General features: G+C 40.7%; 1 protein-coding gene across 1 annotated transcript in view; it reads right to left on the reverse strand.

The window, feature by feature from the left end:
* Positions 1 to 21,510, reverse strand: part of xpo4 (exportin 4) — a 59,541-nt gene that overhangs the window by 5,001 nt on the left and 33,030 nt on the right. The window contains exons 8-18 of the mRNA XM_085374251.1: positions 17,368 to 17,525; positions 9,879 to 10,053; positions 9,579 to 9,755; positions 9,351 to 9,493; positions 9,039 to 9,184; positions 7,547 to 7,724; positions 3,866 to 4,025; positions 3,539 to 3,708; positions 3,049 to 3,223; positions 1,488 to 1,694; positions 67 to 153 (exon numbers count right to left, since the gene is read on the reverse strand). Coding sequence (XP_085230377.1) covers positions 67 to 153; positions 1,488 to 1,694; positions 3,049 to 3,223; positions 3,539 to 3,708; positions 3,866 to 4,025; positions 7,547 to 7,724; positions 9,039 to 9,184; positions 9,351 to 9,493; positions 9,579 to 9,755; positions 9,879 to 10,053; positions 17,368 to 17,525 — 1,776 coding nt within the window. The remainder of the gene's footprint in view (positions 1 to 66; positions 154 to 1,487; positions 1,695 to 3,048; positions 3,224 to 3,538; positions 3,709 to 3,865; positions 4,026 to 7,546; positions 7,725 to 9,038; positions 9,185 to 9,350; positions 9,494 to 9,578; positions 9,756 to 9,878; positions 10,054 to 17,367; positions 17,526 to 21,510) is intronic.

A 21,510-nucleotide genomic window follows, 5' to 3' on the forward strand; every position in this document is an offset into this window, starting at 1 on the left:
GAAAACCACCAGCATTTTATACTTTAAAACCTTGTCTGCAGGTAACACAGTGGAAACGTCTCTCACCTCTCCCAGGTAACAGATCTGTTTGTGAGCCACTTCCACAAAAACCTCAATGATGAGGTTGATTGTTTCCGGTGTGTTACTGTAAACCTGGGTGACAAAAGAAAAAAAAAAAAAAGGTGTTGTCAGATCAGATTCAGGTTTTAATTCAGCTCAATAGAGATTGACAGACCACGTGACTTTTGCACATTGCATGCTGGGAACTCGTGGCAAAACAATCCAAGTACCGCATCAAATGCAAGCATTTGCAGCACCGCAAACCTTCATTCTCCGGTTCCAATAAATTCTTGCTTTTTCTTTGCCCCCCAAAAAAATTATGTACAAAACGAAGGAGAACAATGCCGGTCCGTACAAAGACAGACTCAACGAAAAGTCAAAGAAAAGATACGAGGAAAAAATCAAAGGAGTGAAAGGGTCAGACCCTTACGAGCACACAGAGTGGACAAAAGACGTTAGCGTGCTGCCCAACTTTCACCACGCTCATATTTATAATTATACGGTTCTTGGAGTGAGTGCATACACTCATGAAGTTTAGTAACTTCAGGTCACTGCAACAAGCCCAGGTACAGTTTACCGACGGATGGGTACAGGACCTTGAAATGCACCGTGTAGAACGAAAGACCATCGTACGAACAAAGGTAAGTTTACCAGTCTCACAAATTGTCGTCATAAATACACATTCGTTAACCGTTTATTAATAGGACCTTTGAGCTCAACGGTAATTAATTAGCAGTGGAAATAATTTCTGGTAGCATCACAGAAATGTAGCAGTGACAATAATATTGTATGCTGTAATCGTACTGGGCAATTAGTGAAACAAAACAACTGTTTTATCCTGTGAATAAAAGTATATGTTTTTGTCAATGTACCATAATAACAGAAGCGAAACGCAATATTGTGTCAGGACAATTCACTATTTATGCACAATAAACAAAGGAGCATAGCGCGACCATTTCTGTTCAGCGCCAGACTTAATTGGTGATATAGGTTACAAGCATGTTAAGAAAAATGACGTTTTAACTACTAAAAAACACTGACCTTTGCCAGTGTTTTGCTTGGAGCAGACTAACATGTGAGCTGGAGTGTTCTGGGACGTTATATTTGGTATATCCAGGCCATCCGTCGGCTCTTTTTACTTCGGAAACATGGCTCGAACAATTTCTCTTCAACGACGTAATCCGATAACAACCGATCTCTTTACCCGTCGGCTTCCCGTGGCTGTCATGCGACCGGCTATTGCAGTTAATAATACAACAGCTTCTTGCCATTTTTTGCGTTTCTTTTTATCGCTGTGTAACTGATTTCAATTGAAAGCCTGCGTGCGCTAGTACCTCTTGCCACGAGTTCCCAGAATTCTTTGCGGTTTTACCCCTGAGTGACGTCACATTTTCAATCTCTATATCTACAGGGTTAGATTCTGTTACCTCCATGAGGCCAATGCAGCTGGACAGGAAGTCCATGAGGAAAGAGAAGAGCGAGGCCACGTTGTCGATCTGCGTCGCCTCTGCGATGCCACACAACGCCTCCAACGTAGCGACGATTTCCTGTTTGACAGCTTCTTCTTGGCTGATCTGAGCAAAGTTCTCTTGGTTGATGAGGTTAAGAAAACGCTGCTGGAGCGGGTGAAGCACCTGCAACGACAGGCAGAAGGTCAGATGGCGAGACAGTGCATTAGAGCTACAGAGTATTTGACTACCGGTATAATATAGAGTCACTGGCCACTTAATTAGGCACAACTGTTCAACTGTTGCTTGTTAGCAAAAAGCGCAGCAACCCATTGCACTTGCAGATACTGGCAAAATAACCTTCTTAAGTTCAACCGAGAATGGGGATGAAAGGTGGTTTATGTGACTTTGAACATGGCATGGCTGTTGGAGTCCGACGTGCTTGTTGGAGCATTTGAGAAACTGCTGACCTAGCAGGATTTTCCCAACAAAACCATCTCTGGATTTACAGAAGATGATCCACAAAAAAAGAAGAAATTCTCTGGGCACATATGCCTTGTTGATGTAATGTCAGGCTCACCAAATTTGGTGATGAGTCTCAATTTCTGCTGTGATGTTTCAGACTGGTGATGGTGTAACTGCGTGGAGGATATTCAAGACCCTCCTTGTAACCCTTTAAAGGGTTTGCCTGAACTCAATCAAACAAAGTGACTTGAACAAGTAGGATAAAAGAGAATTTTCTGTCCATGTAAACAAACATCACTACAGTAGAGATCAACCAAAGCCGTGTTTGATCAGGTGCTTCGCTCTACTTCCAAACACAGAGCGATCTGACTTCAGACAGAACAGCTGTACGGACCGACAGCTGCGACCTCACTCCTACACTCACCATAATTACTTTGGAGTCATTGTGGCTTTGCACCCCCGTTTACTACTGTCAGCTTATTAAGAAAAGGACCTCCAGGATCACGGCGAGGATCATGTTATACACACGGGAGAAAGACTAAACGCAGGAATATTATCGACTTCATCCATCTGTCCTAATCCTCATAGCTCACTGAACTCTGTGCAGCTCCTCATCTCTAAACAGGACTAAATAATTTGATTTTTTTTTTTGAAAGGATTTTTTGTGATTTTTAGAGCTGTAATGTTAAAAAGAATTGCAAAAAGCTTTGGCTTGCTAGATTTGACAGACGATGCTACAAAAAGATAAAACTGTGCAAGACGAGAGAAGTAGTTAGAGAAGCAGGCTGCAAACAAACAGATCAAACCCACTTTATACGGGAAAACAACTTAATGCGTCACAAGCACTTGAAACAATTATCCGATGCACAGAGACACACACTGACTGCTTCTTAGCAACGCCGCTCATTACCAAAATGTCACGGCCTTTTACATTTTACTCTTCTGCTAATTCTCCTGTTTCACTGTACTAAGACTTCATTTACTTTGCTTCCCCCCCCCCCCCCAGTGCAACCACTACTACTAAACAATCATTAATCAGTAAATCACTTAAGTACTTCTACACGTATCAGCACACCTCAGCCCAGTACTGCTGCTTGGCATCAGAGTCCATTTGTGCAAAGCCTCCCAGGACCAGAGCCTTCATCAGAGTCCTCTGCACGGAGCTGGACAGCAAGTGGAGAGGTGGGCTGCGGCTGGCAAATTGCTTCGCCAGGTTCCACCAGCTCTCACACTGCACCACGATGTTTGCCCTGAATGGAGAGGGAGGCAACGGGTCTGTTAGAGTCTGACGATCCACTGTGACTCCTGCCCAGTGCTAACCAGAGAAAAGAATAGATTTTCTTATAAAAATCTGCATTTATCAACACAAGATGTGAAGGGAGATGTAATATTTTTGAAAAGCAAGCAAACATGCTCATGGTTAAATTATATGTGGTTATATTATGTGTAACAAATGTGTCATTGGGGAATGGGAAGGTCATCTAAACATTCAGTTTAAATACTGAACATTTATTTCCGATTACCTGAAAACATTATGTGTCTATCAAAGAGTAACATGTTCTTACCTCTCCCGCTTCTCTACCAGCGTCACCAGCAGCTCCACGGTGTCGTTGGCTAGCTCAGCCTCTGAGCTCCACACGGTCAGGTTGTTGATCACCTTTTCCAGGAGATATCCCACAATCCACTGGGCCCCCTCTGTGTCCGCACCAAACGCTGTGCTGAGGGGGATGCTGATCTGAGGAAGGGTAGAAAAGGATGAGCTGGATAGAAGACGACTGCCTGCTTTATGGCCATTATTGGAGAAAAATACCAACTGGTGCAAAAATGTGTATTACAGCGACAGTGTAGAAAAGATCTGATTGATGAAGCGATCGGTTAGCTCAGCCTTATACCTGCCCATAGAGCTTCTCGTCCACGAGCAGATACGTCTTAGCCCATCGTCTGAGGAACCACACGATGTCCTTCCCCATTTGCGGGCTCAAAAGCTCCGTCAGATTCGCTCTGGTTGCCCTGGACTCCACTTCTGACGTCCTCAACACCGCTGACAGCAACCTGAAGGCAAAGGAAGTTGGATTTAGAGCTTCACCGCCATCTTTTTTTTGTTTTGTTTTTACAAATCCTATCCGTTAACAGCACCTAGAGGTATATTTGTCACACAAAAGCACCCTACACAGGTTTCACAGGTAGTCCAGCTCCACCAGGATGGCATATCAACATCCGCCATTGCCAGGAGGTTTGCTGTTTTTCCCAGCACAGTATCAAAAGCATGGGGGACATTCCAGGAGACAGGAAGTTACTCAGGAGAGCTGGACAGGGCCGTAGAAGTCCCAAGAAGGAACAGAATGAGCACTGCCAGAGCCAAAAAATTGACCTTCTGCATGACACTGTTGCAAATGTCTCTGATCAAACAATCAGAAAAAGACTTCATGAGGGTTGCCTGAGGGCCTGAAACCCTCTAATGCAGACCTTCCTAAAGTGTGGGGCCATTGCAGGGGGGGTGCGGCATGAAAAGGGAAAAAACAAAACACAACAATGCTTGGACACTGCTAGCACGGGCGCCCACACAAACGCAAAGCAGGAGAGGAAGCATCGCTGAATATGTTTCCAAACCAACTTCATTCTAAGCCAAAGACTAGAAAATATGGTGAAGCATGTCTGCCCTTTGGTTTCACCTGCACAAGTGCCGAGGTAGGTCTCCCTGCAGAATTGGTCTTTCCTTTGTAGGGAGCAGCGCTGGGCTCTTCAAATCACAGACAAACAGGATCCCACATTCTTGATTTTTAGTTCACAAACACTTGTAATGACTAACTACTCCTGACATTTTGGAGATGTTTGCTCTTTATACAGTAAAGTTACAGCAGGATACAAATAATATCAGGCTGATCCTGTCACGATTTGTTCCCCCGGTTCAAATCACAGACAAACAGGATCTCACAGCTGTTGATGTTTTTAAACCCATTTTGCACAGAGAGGCATTTTTTGAAAAATGTATTGATAGCAATGTTGAATATTATTACACAGGAAAAAACAACTACATGTAAAATAATCACACCGTGACGCCTCTGCCTTTGTAAACGGAGGGACAGTAACTGTGTGTGTGTAAGCGTGTAAAACCTGCAGATAGTCAGATTAACAGTATTTTGTTTCTGCAATTCCTCTCATGTAAACAATAACGTGGCGCACAGCGTGACGTGAAAAAAGGCGCATCCCTTTGACGTTGCGTGACGAACTCTGTATTCCTCGTCCACACGGAAACGCAAAAAAGGAGTTTTAAAAATCTCAGTTTTCGGTGATTTGAAACGCCGTTTCCGTGTGGACGACACAGCTGCGTTTACAAAAATACCCGTGTAGGTGCGGACGTAGCGTAAAAGAGTTAGTGGTTTATTTATTGCAGTTTACTTGTATTTGCTTAATTGTTTACTAAATGTTTGAGGTGTGAAATAAACCGCAATGGAGCAAAATATGGGTGTGTGTGGTTGGAGGATGTGTTTGTGCGTGCGTGTGTGTGTGTGCGTGCGCAAGGGGGGGCGCGAACATTTTTCTGTAAAACAAAGGGGGGCCCAGCGAAAAAAGTTTGGGAACCACTGCTCTAATGAGTCCATATAAGCAGACTGGCATTTGTCATTGATTACCAGAATTGGCAGGTCCACCACTGGCACGCTGTGCTTTTCACACACTGAGCAGAAGTGACAGATGTGAAAAGGTCTCGAGAAACCACGGAGAACGTCACGCTTGTAACCGTTTAACATGGTTCAGCATGTTCAGTGTCTTTATTTCTATCCATTTTGAGATGGCCAATAAATATACCAATGTTGAATATACAGCTCTGGAGGAATTAAAACGCAACAAGGAGACTATGGAGAGACTGTGTAGACACTTTATACTTATACCCTGTGCACAGGCATATTTAATGCCTGGCCATTGATTTTATTGTTAGCAACGAAATTATACCCCACCGCTACAGCAAAATGATCACATATCAGCTGATGATCCTCTTGCTGCCCGTGTGTTAAAGAGTAAGCTTCCCAGTCCACACACACACACACACACACAATACAAAAGGACAGAGAGACAGAGGGCTTATAGCAGCTTACAGGAGGACAGTGCACAGTTTCACATTGTTTGCAGAAAACAAAACCACGCTGACATTTATGGGGCTGGGGTCGCCCGCTCGCTATTGGGAAACCTGATGCCATCAGCCACTCATATCTGCAATCCACCACACACACACACACCTATACACAATGAACAATCTAGAAAAGACAACAGCACCATGACCTTCAACAGACAACATCAGTGGCTGCTGTGAATGTCTATTGTCGTCACTGTGATCACACACACACACACACACACACACACACACACACACACACACACGAATGCCTTTAAACAGACGAGCATCCAGTGCAATGATAAAGCCTCCGAGCAGCCCAAGGCTCCCAACACTGCAAGCTGCACAGCTAATAGATGCTAAAAAATAAATCCTATCCGGTAACAGCACCTAGAGCTATACTTTGCATGCTTGAGCGTATTTAATTATCTGCTGGTGTATTTTTAGCACCAACATTTTGCACTAATGTACAACAATCCCAGAGTAACAACAGTGCGACACAGAAACTAGAAAAAATGAATGAGGTGCTGCCGTCGTAAAAGAAAAAAAGCTGGAAATATCAGCCACCCTCAGTAAAAACTCAAATATTTGTGAATTACACTGATGCATGTTTTGTCATACGTGTGCATTTATATTTAAAAGAGTCAAAGGAGCTTGCAAAGAAAAGCGTCTGGACTTCTTTAAGTTACTTGAAGACGTTTCACCTCTCATCCGAGAAGCTTCTTCAGTTCTAAGGTCAAATGGTGAGGTGCAAGCTCCTTTGACTACGATGACCTGGATGACTGAGAACCTTCACAGATATATTTAAAAGAGTTTGTCTGGACCGCCCAACATTAAACTATCGTATTACCACAGTACGTGTTCCTGTGTTTTTACAGCTCCACATTCAGACCTGAGTGAATGCAAAGAAACGAGCCCACCTTTAGATTTATGGGACAATAACGGTGACAAACTTTGCGTCCAACTAACTCCCGGCAGTGAGGAAACTGCACGTAGAGAGGGAGGCTTAGACTCAACACACAGTTTAATCTGTATGAGTCCAAAGATGTGATATCAGAATTATAAACCAGCAGTCAAAATGCAACAAAAAGCACAAAGCAAACAAAGATTCAACGTTTCTACAGTCTGGAGCTGCAAATTCTAACTTTTGAAAACAGCAATGAATGTGAGATTTAAGCATCTCAGCTACTCAGAAAAAATGGTTTTAACATGTGTGGGTCCCCGACTACTGGGCAACTACTTCTGCTGACATCTGAAGACACAATGACAAAACTCTCAGACAGCTGCTGGAACCTTAAACAGATTGTTGTCTGAACAGCTAAGCCAGAAGAGCAAGTAACAGCGTACCACAGCTCAACTTAAGATACTTAAATTTTTAAAAACATCTGAAAAAAAATGTGAAGGCTATGACAAAAAAACAAAACAAAAAGCAAACAAACATGAAATAAACAGAGCGCAATACCTGATCACAGAGTCTGTGCGGTTGCAGCCCGGTATGGACGAGGCCTTTTCTCCCGGTGAGCCGAGGATCTGCAGCGTTGTATTGATATCCACCTCTGTTGAGTGTTTGATGGAGAACTCCATCACCTCTGAGGGGATCAGCGGGGTTTCACCCTGAGGATCGTCTGCTAGTAGATAACCTAAAGAGCACAGACAGGTACAGGTAGCCACGTTGAAGCCTGCTCATTTTACTATGAGGGTAAAAGTGAAGTGAAGAAAAATTAACAGTTTAAGCTCTAACTTTGGCTTTTGTTTCATTTCCAGTCTTCTATGTTTGTAACTGGAACATTTTTTGCTCTTAGACTGTTAAAGGTTGGACTGTGATATATTTGCCAGAACATTCAATTTTTTTTAAAGATGGAGTGTTTAATGAACCTTCTGATGAAATTATAACAAAAAAATAAATGATTATTTATTGTGTCAGCCCCATAGACTCCCATGTTAAATGTTCTAACTTTACCACAGAAAAAAAAAACATGTTTACAACCTGACACAAGAATACCATTTTGGTCTCTCCAACTCATTCTTCCTTGATGCTAACAGTACAGGGAATACATTTTTATATACCCGACTTACGCTGTAGCTGCTTTAGCTAATAGGTGCACTGAAATAGGTCGCCTTATAAGGCAGTCACCTTCATTAATCAAATGACTGGGGTCTTAAAATGTGCTTATGGTGTTGGTTACGACCCTAAAGCTAAACTAAAGCTGTCAAAATGCAAGCTAAACAATTAATTCATTTAATTCAAATTAATATTATAATTAACTGCTAATTAGCAACTATTTATCAAAAATAAAATATGAAAACGGCATTGGTCATGTCAAAAACAGGCACAGCTCTACTTTCTCAGGGCTAGGGTGCTAATTGTTTGTAATAACTGAAAAGAGACAAATTTAGTGCAAAAAAAGTGTTGCATGCAAGAAATACACTTACTCTGAACTCGTTTTAAAATTAGATTTGAGAGAAGAAGAAAAAAAAGGAGTCTCCTTTTGGGACACTTGTCAACCCTGCCTGAATGGTAATACAGAGAAATTCACAATAATGGCTGCAATATTTCATTAATTAAACCCACAGACTGGGTGGGGTTCTGTTCTTCTGTCCTACACATAAAGCCATTAAATGGAAAAAAGCTGCACTGGAAAAAACATTTATGAGAACTTATTAAACAGCCATATTCTTTTCTACGAGAACATCAGATGGCTTCTCATTTACTTTCTCAAAGTGTATTCAATACTATGTGTGCATGTATTATTTTTGATCTTGGGAAGTTTGCACTGAACCCCAAACACTGGGAAACTACTCTCTATTCTCAGAAACAACCACCGTGAGGTAATGCAACAGTGCTGGATTTACAGTAACTGCAGGTTCAGAGAGGAGGGGGGAAACTGTATAACCACACACAAACGCAGTATGAGTCAATCTGTTTTTCGTAATATTTCTGTCCTGCTGCTGACCTGAGACCAGTATGAGCCAGTGAATGTCCTCATATAAGTCATCCAGGACTTTACGGTCCACTGATCCAAGGTCAGACGAGGCCATAAGGTGCTGCTGGGTCCTCTGCAGCTGGCCGTGCAGTCGTGTTACTCGGTCCTCCAGCAGGCTGCAAACAGGTCAAAATGGAAATATAAAAATAGAAACACAAGCAGTGCAGCACTTAAAAAAAACTAAAAGAATACAAAAAACTAACCAGATAAAGAAACAATCACCAGATCTGTAATCTGAAAGAGGTCACACCAGGTCGAGCTGGTAAGCTGCTGTGTGTTTACCTTGTGAGCAGAGGGATACAGTGGTCAGCTGCCACACGTCCCAACATGCCAATGCTGGACAGCTGGTCTGAGAACAGCTCTCTGTCGTCTTCCTGCAGCTCGTTGATCTCTTCCTCATCGTGAGAGGAAATCCCGTTCACCGACTGAGCGTGGTTCAGGAAAAGTGTGAGATAAATAACATGTTGCCGAGTCCAGTGTTCTTCGTGTACAGTAAAGAAAAAGGCTCACCAGGTTGCGCGTGCCGTCGGGAGCTGCCAAGTGACACTGGATGTATGAGTTGAAAACTTGGATGGCTGGCTGCACGAAGCACCCGCGAGGGAAATGCTCCTCGTCCTGCACGAGCGTTAGCCACGACTCCAGCAGCTTGTCATAGGCCTCCATGTAAACCATGTCATCCTTATCCAGCTGAAATTTATTATAAATTCATTTTAAGCAAAATTGGAAGGCCTGTGAACACTTATTACCGCAAAGTGAACTCTAAAACCTTTCTCTGAGAACTGGATTCGATGAAGAGGGGTCGAAACTCACCACTTCCTCCAGGGCGGCGCTGCGTCCAAACGAGCAGGTGAGCAGCGTGAGGCAGTTGATGAAGGAGGTAAAGAGGTCGCTGGGCAGTGCCGTTAAAATACTCCGTGGGAACATGGTGATCAGATTGGAGATGATATTAGAAATGCCGACTGCCTCCGAGTCCTCGATCTCAATCCTGAGAATGAGGATAATAAACTTTATGAGCTAACAGAGCTACAAATATGCAGCAGATTCATCTTTAAAGCCATAAATCAAGGTTTACTGTATCTGCTGTGGGAATACCAGCAGAAAATAAATGAAAGTAAACGTGATGCACATTTCAAACACTTTCAAAAAGCATCTGTTTAATTTTCAGTTAAAATCAGTGCTTTGGCCCAAGGAAGGCCAGTTTCCACTCCACAGGGTGAGGGCTGAGGCCGAACTGGGGGTCACTTTCCGAGTTTCCCTGCTGGTGACGGAGGTTTGGAAACACACATGAAAGTTGATCCTTAACCAAAACTCGTGGGCAACTTGACCCCTGAGCTGTTTTCCACAGCTGCATCGGAGGTTATTTTTATAGTGTTTCAGCATCAAACACCACCACGCACGCACGCTGCAAGAATTCAATTTCAAAGAGCATTTTGTCATCAGATTGCACTGTGAAGCATGCCGTGACGGGACACACTGGAAATCATACTTTCCTCACATGCTGAATTCTGAAAATGAGATTTGAATGGTTTTAAATCAGTTTAAAGTGGGAAGAAAAAAGGACACGTGATAATGTCTTATTTCAAAAGGTTGTCAAAAAGGCAAAAACAAAACAGAAACAAAGGCCTTTAAAATTTTATTGTGTGTTAAGAATTTTGAAACTTATGGCTGGCCATTTATCCAACTCTGAAATATGTCCCATCTTTTATATGTGAGTTTTATGGGGGAAAAAGAAGCTCCACATGAACAACATAACTGATGAAACCAGGCTGGAACGGTTTCTCCAAAAAAACAACAACTTCCTACTTAAAAGCAATACTTCTCTACTTAATAACAATAATATAAATAAAGGTGTTGCAAAGGGAATTTTATATACAGTATCTTTTTAAAACAACATCCTCGTGTCAATTGTGAGCATGAAGGCTTTTTTAAAACTAGCTGTACTGATGTTAAAGAGTTTTTGAAATATTCTGATAATATTTAATAATTATATCTCAACCAAATCATGTAGTGAGCAGGACATTAGACCCTCGTAAACTTTACAGTGTACAGACATGCTTGGCTTGCTACCAACGAGTGTGTTGGGCCCTTTATACCATGCTATAAGCTTTTGCTTACCCGATGTAATAAATGTCCAATTAAAGTATAATGAAAAGCCGCAGCGCCACTCCAAACCACCCTGAAGATTTCTTTTAATGTATTTGCACCTTCCTTGTGTTGCCTTTGCATTTGAGCTGACACACCTCTCCACACTCAGACCAAGTCAGAGAGTAACATTGTTAGAGAGCCTAGCCAAGGCCTCTCCGATGGACTTAAATTGCGAGCAGAACCGTTCAATCGATGTAGCTCGGCCGTCCCTCTCCACATGGTTTTCCGATGAGGCAACTGGAAAAAAGCTCCAAGAATAGGTCATTACAGTGAGTGAGAGTTGCTGAGAGGAGGAAAAAAAGAAAAAAGATAGAGACCCCTCCTCACTTGGTCACATGGTTCAACAGCGAGCATGTGTGTGCATTATGTGTCTGATCTGCACATACAAGTGCACCAATTTAATTCACATCAGAACCACAGTGACCTCACATACACCCACAATTAAATAGAAAACTTTTCTAGTATACTGTTTCAGACCCATGTATCACTTTGATGCAAAAACCCTAATTAAAAACATTACTGTGTTAAAATTCTTTTTTTTATATATGGCGACTTCTATTAATGGTTAATGCTAACATAAAGAGTGCAAGCCTGGTTACTAAAATTACCACCAAACTAAAGTATTATTCAGTATAAATATAGAATAAATGTAACTAAGTAAATGTGGGTTTTTGTATGAATTGATTTTAAGCTTGTTTGGGCTAAAAACTAAAAAGTGATAAGCTGAAACTCAGTGAAACAAATGCTGACTAAGGTGAGTAAACCTATTCACATTGATCTTAGATTTCACGTATTCAAATATTAATCAGTGCCTTAAAAAAAACAAAGTATCTGATTGACAGACTTTGGTATTAAAGTCTTATTAAAGCGAAACACTTGTGATGCAATTTGCACAGAAACTCAAACCAGCAATTACAGTAAAAAAAAAAATCAAATAAACTAAAGCAAGAGTGTCGTTTTTAAAAGGAGTACAGGGCTTGGAGTGATTCCACTGTTTTGTAGCCAAAACAAGTCAAATCGAGGTCGAGGTCCAAACATATCAGATTTTTTGCCAAGACATAAAATCTTTAATTATATTCTAAAAAGACCTGGAAGAGAGGCGGAAACCTAAAAATAGGAGTAACTGGATCTCATCTATTGCCTTATTTATCCTCTTATTGTTAAAAGCAGCTGCACTCTGAACCAGACTGCACTTCATTGGAAAGAAGAGAATTAAAACAGTCCCGGCTGGCACAACGACAAACCTGAAACCCTTCCTGAAGCTCATCGACATTCTGAAGGCCGCTACAACTCAGAAATTTTTATTCTGGAAATTTCATCAACTGATAATAAAATATAAAACCTTCACTCATTTCGTTTAAAAAAAAAAGTCCAAATCTGGGTCAAAATTATTTCTCACAAAGGGCTCAGTAATAGTTTGAAATAACTTAAATTTCTCATCAATGCTCGCTACAACACGAAAACAGGTCCCATCTTCATTGAAACATTCAAGCATTTAACCTTCTCAAAGTGATTTAAATTGGGCAATCAGGCTGCAGGCATTTTTAGGGTTTTCAGAGAGAATAGGTTAGGCATCGCTGACCTAAAGGTGAAAGATCCAATGCTAAAATTCTGATGAGGCATATTACCCATAAAAACTAAACTATGCTAATTATAAAAACCTCTTGATATCTAATATTTTGAATTTTCCTAGAGAACAGCTAGAGTACTTGAAATTTACTAGAGAAATATCCTATTAAAACATTTATTACCATATCCTATTCACATTTAAGAACAAACATAAGTCAAGAATATTTGAATTTATAGGACTCTCACAGCTTAATCACATGTGTCCTTTAATAGTTGTGGAAATTCATTCTTCCACTTGACAGTTTTTCTTTTCATTATAACATTATAATATAATTTTTTTTAAGTGCCATCAGTTTTACAAAGTGAATCTGTTAAGAAAATCCAATTAGAAATCATCAAAACACTGTTTTAGAAAAAGGTTTGACTGGAAACATTTTTTCTAAATGCTGCAGTTTATAGATAGTTTTCATTAAAAACAGTCTGATTAAAGTGGAAGGTTGAAATCCAAGGTTAATCCAGCCAGGATGCTAACTAAGCGAACGTTGCTCTGAACGGATAATTGGAGGTGAGCTTCCCTCCCTCCAAGACATCTACAGGAAGCGCTGCCTGAGGAAAGCGGGGAGGATCATCAAGGACTCCAGTCACCCCAGCCAGAAACTGTTCAGACTGCTTCCATCAGGAAGGAGGTTCTGCAGCATCCGGTCCCGTACCAGCAGACTGAGAGACAGCTTTTTCCATCAGGCCATCAGACTGCTGAACACGTCATAGACACCTCAGCTTCACTACTGGAACTTCAACATTATGCACTCCACACTGTATATAAATGCCACTTGTTTTGCACATATTCAACTCTGTATATTTTATATATTTTATTATTATTATTATTATTATTTTTTTTTTATTTATTTTTTTTACTATTTAATTTGTAAAAATGTGTATACACACACACACACACACACACACACACACACACACACGAAAATATTTAGTATACACATCCAGAAATGCATACACTATTATATATTGTACATATATTTATTAGTTTCAGGTTGGCCATTCTTGTATTTTGCTCGTTTGTGTTGTTGTGTTTGCACATCTCTGTTGCTTGTGGGGCTCGCACACAAGAATTTCACTCGCATGTGCTGTGCCAGTGTGCCTGCACATGTGATGTGACAATAAAAGTGATTTGATTTGATTTGAAAAAGATGAATCAGTAGTTGAATTATCTGCAGCGATCGTTGGGTTTATCAGTTTGTTGCAGAGAAGATGAAGATAAGAACTACGTGTGAAGGCCACTGTTGTAGGTGAAGGATACATATTTGATCATTTTTGTTCATATAATCTCTAATGAAAGTATACGAACTGATCCAAAACATAAGAAGTAATCAGGAGTTTGGTAAGATCCAGCACCTGTGTTACGCACTCAGCAGTGTGTAACACCGGCTCTCCTACACTACAGATCCACTGAAAATATTTGTCCATCGACTAAAAATGTATTTTTTCTAGAAAAAAGAAAATGACTTCAAGGTTGTTCCAGTGTGCGGATTTTCTCGTTTGCATTTTGAATCATAATCAATTAGGCAAACAAGGAATTTGAAGAGAACACCTTGGACTTAATGTTTTGGTTCTCTGTCATTTTATAGACTGATTACATTAATATAAACTGAAGAAGTAAAAACAACAAAACAACTATTTATACTGGGATAAGGCTCAGACCGCCACTGGTTTCAGCCTGAAACCCAGCTTCAGCTTCTTAACCAGTAACTCTTGTCCCACCCTGCTGCTAAAAGATGGAGAAGTAACCTCTTTCAGTGCATCCTTCCCAATCCCAAAACACACTGATTGGCTGAACCCAGATGCAGAGACAATCAATAGCCTCGCAATATTCACCACAAGATCACAAGCTCTACACCTTCACAGGAGCACTGCTAACAAGCAGGTTCCAAAACAGGAACCCCAGACAGAGGAAGTGCTTTGGTTTCCACACACCTGCCAGCACAATTCATTGTGACAGCTGAATAGAGTCAGCCAAGGAATACAGCATAAATTAGAATATGCTTGCATATACATTGGTCTCCGCTTGGAGATTAAAGAGGGCTTTTTTTGTTAGATGTGGTCTTATCCAAAGGTAGACATACACACTCGCAGGTTACTCTGGTAATAAATCCTTGAAACCAGACTCCCAGATTATTTTGTTAGAGAATGTCACAAGGCAAGCGCTGCATTACCTCTGACTGGAAGCTCTGGTTACGGAGTCATGACTCAACCAAAATTACAACCCTATAGGATGTGGCTGGAAACATCTGTAGTAAAAAGGCTGAAAAAATGTGAAGCACTGAGGCAAGCACTGGCTTCGAGCTGAGCTCCAGGAATGAAAAACATGTATAGACTGCACTGATAATAAGCTGAACGCTGGAACACTCAGTTTAGTCTAGTGGAAGCTGCGCAATATTCTGGTGCATCTCTTTCTTTACAACTAATGAAGACACAGTACTTCTGACAACAGAGCAAATGCTACCTCCAGCTTTCACATTAGCAAGCAATAGTAAAGACATTTCGATTATAGAATAAGATGCTCGACTGTGGCTGACCAAAAACCTTAAAACAAAAGCTGCGTTATCTCACCTCTACACTATGGAAAGTTAATACTAACAATTATATCATAAAATTTGATTGAAAAATGTGCTATTAAAAAATAAAATCAGGCTTATTTTCCTTTTTACATGATGTATCCTTTTCGTTTTAGTCCTCTGTTCATATTTTGACTTCACGCTCTCATGTTGATGGGTTGGATCGGTTAATTTAATTTAAAAATACAGATAAAGCAGGCAATCTGATTGAAACGATGTGCAAAATCACTCAAAATAGTCGCATTTACTACATATAAAACATCCACGACAGCAGACGTATCTTCTTACAGTTCATATGGTCTGTTGTGATTTACATAAACCCTTTTGTTTGCTTGTACTTAGTAAGAATCAGGTTTTTCAAATAAAAACAAAAGGTTTTAAACTGTAGGGAGAGAGATGCTAAAAGGGTTTCAACACGAGCTGCCCAGCTGGAATAGGCAAGCAAACCACATCAGTTTTATTACAGGGTCAGGCAGTTCTGTATTAGATTAGAGGAAGACTATAAAACTGATACAAAAAACACACCCATACCCGGTATTTTCCAGTGTTCGAGAGCTCGCTAATGTCAGTTTTTGTCTTCTTTGGTTAAAAACGTGTCTCCGTGAGAAGAATAAAGGGATAATTTAATCCACTTCGACGTAAATTTAGTTTAAGAGGAATCTGAGAAACATAAGTTACTAGTTTGCTGCATTTGTCACTGAACTGGAAGCCAGTTTCCTGCAGAGCGCGCAGATGCTACAATCAGAGGCTGTTAAAACAGAGACTCAACAAGCAATTACTTCCTGTAAATAAAGCACAAATGGTACAGTATGAGTCACGCTTCTGCTGACGTTGGCCTCCATCACTTGTTGAGTCTCTAAATTTAAGAAACATGACAACCTTGAGATACTGGGGGGAGATAAACAGCTTTTGAGGCTGTCACCAAGGATAATGTAACCACAACAGTGCTTGCTGCTACTGTTTTGTGCATAATGTGCTGTATTCAGCCGAAATGAACGCATTTTAGATGGAGTATTAAAATTAAATCTGCAGAGTTTCAGCCTTTGTAACACAATGCTCTTCCCAGTTCTCTCCTGGTTTATCTGCTTAACCATCTGTGTGACTGATGTAGATAAAGGTAAATAGCTTTTACACTGTAGACACAGACAGGAGCAAGACAAAGATCAATTGTAAACTCAGTAATTCACCCTTAGATGATTTGAATGCTTTTAATGTGTGTTAATGTTAATGCGTTTTTTTTAAGTTTACATATTTTTGGAAATGCACGTGCACAATAGGAATTATTTAATAAAAGGAAACATCATTTAGTGCAGCTCGTGGTCAGTGTGTATTAACCTTGCGATCTATGGGGAAGCTACTTTAACATGGAGCCTACAGCACAAAACTTACTTGTTATTGATAACAACGCTCTGTGCTTAAAATTTAATGCGGAAAGAGTGGTCACCATAGAGACTGGCCCAACTTAATGTGGTTTACATTCAGCAGCCTGCAGCATCTGATTAGCAAGTTAGAGTGCATAATTGAAAAGAGTGCATACTTTGCAAAATCTAATGTGTTTTAAATGGCAAAGCTAACATGCTCATCTTAGTAGGTACAATAATCACCATGTGGAGCAGATTAGCAAGCATGCAAGCTAACCCTTTCTGAATAACCAAAACAAAATGCAAAGCACAGATAAGGCTGATGGCACTGGCAGGAAATTCTGACCTTTACTTGGCTTGCTATCATATTGTGGTTTATAACTTAAATCCTTCACAAATCAATGACATTCAACTGACCGTCGGACATTACGATTCTGCTAACATGGCTAAAACATCAATGTTTCTCAATAACAAGAATTCAATTTGGTATCTACTTTTGATACATTTCTCCATACCTGTGCCAAAATTCGACTTCAATACCTCAACACAAGCACATAAACGAAGACTACTGCAGTAACTATTATAGTCACTCACCCATTGATCATACTGAGCAGCCCCTCCATCAGGTGGGCCAGGTAAGAGATCTGGGCGTTCTCATCTGGGAATACAGGCCCGTGCATGGAGGCCAGCTGGGCCAGGCACTGAAGGGAATCCTGGGCCATGTCAGAGTCCTCTCGAATCTTCCTGTGTACCTGAACAAGAGGAGAATTTCTTTTTATCATTGTTTTTAAAGTAGAAAAGCAGAGCCTTCGCATAAAAAGGACAGAACCTCTACAATAATCAGTCCACAATGAAGCAGTGAGTGCTCTGGATAATGAAGTACTCCTGTACAGCAAACGTACGGAAAACTGCTGAACACCGTCTGTCAGCTTTAACAATTTAGTGAAGAAGAAAAGATGATCTTTTTCATCAGTCTTCATCAGCCAAAAGGAAACAAAAGTTTCTTTTGGACTACACATGATCAAATATTAATATAACCTAGAGAACAACAATCTTGAGCAGCGCTTGAACACACTTGACCTGCCCATATGGAAAAGAAATAGAAAAAACTTATAAAAGCCTTGCATCAGATGTGGACTACTTCATATAGTGACTCATAGAAGGCTTATATGATTTACTCATGAAAGTGGCCACTTTCATATATTGTTTTAGGAAGTGTCCAAAACATACAAGTTTCATTTATATAATTTTCTAGGGATCTTATATCTGTTTTCACTCTTGTATGCTTTTCATACAAGTTTCACACAAGACAGATACAAACTTTATAAGATTTATATAAATCTTTTCAAAAATGGGTGGGCTCGGCAAAACCTATTAGTCTTATTTTCTCTTTCTTTTAACTTAGGAATGGTATTCCAGTTATTCAAAAGTCATTGCAAATTACTGTGAAATTATTTGTCACCTAAATTTCAACAATATTATTTATTAAAATTATTATTATTATGTTCATCGTCAGACCTTTCTGGCAGGTTCAAGAACAAAAGCCCACGATAAGTGTCTGACCAGTAAAATGTAGTCTGTTCCTAATAACAAACATGACCAACCATCCCAGGCGAGATTGTTGTGGCACAACCAAGTGACCTGTAAATATACTGACCTGTAATATTTTCATAAAAGACAAGCAGCACGCAGCATTCATGAATACTTAGACCGACCGTTCACATCCTCTATGGACCATTTTCTTAGATATTTTTTAATGACAGCGCTATTGACAATATGTCTTACCCATCAGAAGTTTAATGATAATGATTTCTGAAATAATATCTAATCAATGTGTGACTGTTATGTCATAATTAAACACTGCCCGTGGCATTCTGCATTTTAATAAGTTTTTATTCTTAAAATTAAACTGCAATGTAACAAACACCACTTTGAAATAGAAATGTCTCAGGTCAAGAATAAAAAGGTGAACCTGCCTCATCCTCCTGTCCCCAAAAGCGAAAAAAAAAACAAAACCCATACCAGCTGATAACCTGCAGGATTTATACTCACTGGTGTAATCCCACTACACAGCACACTGAAGCGTCGTGAAATGGCGAATTGATTGTGATCTGTCACTGTGACCCAGGTCTCAAACAAACAATGGCTGAGCAGCCTCAATCAAAATAGAAGAGGAAGAAACAGACTCCTGATGGGGGAGAAAAACAACGAAAACTAAACTGGATGATTCCGTCTCAGTTGCGAGCTTCCATTCAGTTGTGGGATTCGAGGGTTGGTTTGTTGTTTAAGGTCACACTTCAGCAAGAGAAAAAGCATTATTGGATTTGACTGTGCATGCAGACAGGCAAGTGTATGGCAAAGCAGCAGCAGTAAAAGCTCTGAAAGTCATCACAGCCTCTCAGCAACATGTGTTTCCACTATGTGCACGTCTGGAGCTCAAATTCCTTCTTCCTGTGCGCTGTGGCTCTCTTCTCAGCCGGTCCGGGCTCTTTTCCTTTTTCTTCTCCGGTCTCCTCAACTGTCATCCTCTTAAATCCAGAGAGAGTGCTCCTTCATCAACTCCACACTCTTAAACCAACACATGGCCCCATCGCTGAGGCAATCAAACTTTCAACCTCCCTCTCTCCTTTTGCTGGTGCTTCCTCCTCCTCCCCTCAAATGTTCTCCCCTTCTTGCTTCCCCCCTAAATTCTTTATCGCCCCTTCTCCCCGCTCCTCCTCTCTTCTCTTCCCTACAGCTGTGGTGTCCGTTTTGTCGTAAGCCGCGCTGCTGGGAAGAGATCTCAGATGCTAACGTAGCATAACGTTAGTCCTCTCCGTCGCTGCCCTCTTCCAGAGCATGAAGTCATCCTCTGGAAGAGCTCAGCGAGAGGACAGGGGAGGAGGCGAGAGGGGCAACTGGTGAGTGAGCGAGAGAGAAAGAGGGAGGGGTGTAAGAGGCAGACCCAAGCGAGACCCAAGGACTGAACAGCGCGAGCTCTGAAAAAGCAGCTGCACCAGCGAGTGAACCATGCGATGTCAGTAATGTCAGTCGCCTCGACTCTGACTATAAGTAGAGATACTCAGCGAGCACGTGCGAGTGAGTGTGTCCGGGGGGAGTGGATGAAAGCAAGGAGAGCTTTCTGGCACAGGTGATTTTCTTTATTTTGAGGAATATAAAAAACACCCCTTATCAGTATATTAGGGATAGCTCGCTATTTAAACGAATCTTAGCCAGTTTAATAAAAACTCTATTCCAAAACAAAAGATCTTCTTTCAAAAGGTTGTAAAGTTCAGTTTGTTCACATCATTTTAAATGGGAACAGGCTATATAATAAACTGATAATCAACCTCCATCCTCCTGAATTTCTGTGGATCCAGCATTTGGCATCTTCTGTTAGTGAGTTCTCATTCCAATTTAATAAGCTCCAAGGCTACGAGAATCTGTTATTGAAGCATCGCATCCCTCCTTGCTCCGTCTTTGTCCTTTAACTTCAAATCGTGTTTAAAAGAAAATGAAAACATTCCAGGGAGGTAAACCGGGCAAACGAAGCAGAGATAAGCAAAGATTTGATTTGTTGTGGCCAAAATCCCCCGGCACCCCCATACTTCAATAAACTGAATTGGAATTGGCCATGATTTGGATTGCGTTAACAATCCAATTCAGGGTAACAGATTTATGGTTCACGACTCACAAATCAAACCAGAAAAAATAAAGAAAGAAATGCGCTCCTGACACCTTTGGCCTTGAAATATGCAGATTCCTCCTCTGAAAACTGCTCTTTTGCCATTTGTCTGTAGCTGGGGACCCAGCTCTCATTGCTAATAATGGTCCTCGACATGAAAGCGGGGTCATTTTGACAAAGAACTTTGTGCCTGATGCATTTTCAGGTCTATTTTAAATTTGCAGACTGGAAGTACAAAAAGAAATTGACTTTTAAGGAGCACTAATACAGTCCAGAGGTAGACAAGGAGACGACCCTCAAGGGACTATTAGACAAATTTAAATCAGGTATCATTTTTATACTCAGCTTTAGAAAACTACTTTATGTTACGAAATGGGAGGGTGTAATATCGGCGCGCTGACAAACACTAGTAATCCTTGATTATTCCATCACAAATTAAGCACATAAAACATCTTGAACTTTGTTTGGTTCTTTTTCCAACACTCTGACACCCAAAGAGATGCTGCTGCATGTGAAAGAGGCCATCACTACACTGAAAAACAAAATAAACCTATCTTAGCAAAAACTTTGGAGGGGCAAATCAATCTGGCAGATATCTTAAAAATTTGATGTTCACTGATCAACTCGCCAAAATAAAAAGGCCTTAAAAAAAGACCATAGAAGACAACTATAGGAGATGATTGCAAATTCACTGTTAAAATATGTTGTTATATAAAGCCTGTTGCTGATCACTAGCACGACTGGTTTCTAGATTTATCAAATATGAAATCCTGACTGCAATACTCCCTGTTGTGGAGATTATCATTGATACCCTGAAGTTCAAATGTATTTACTACTACATATTTTGACAAGGCACCAAACCTCGACTTTCATTAGAGCAGCTCTCATTAGATTAAACAGGATTCAAACTCCAAAACACACGCTTTTCAGTGTATATCAAAGTACCAAGCTTCAACACCTGACACTATCGTAGATAAATTATGTAGCCAGGCAGAGAAGAAAGAGTGGTAGAGTGGGGTGAGGAAGACGAGAACCAGCAAAGAGAAAAAAAATGAAAGAAAAGGACAGGTAGA

This window comes from Diplotaxodon limnothrissa, linkage group LG16 (assembly GCF_057381915.1).
Source record: "Diplotaxodon limnothrissa isolate DT_005_m linkage group LG16, D_limnothrissa_male_GT1.1, whole genome shotgun sequence".
Taxonomy (NCBI): Eukaryota; Metazoa; Chordata; class Actinopteri; order Cichliformes; family Cichlidae; genus Diplotaxodon; species Diplotaxodon limnothrissa.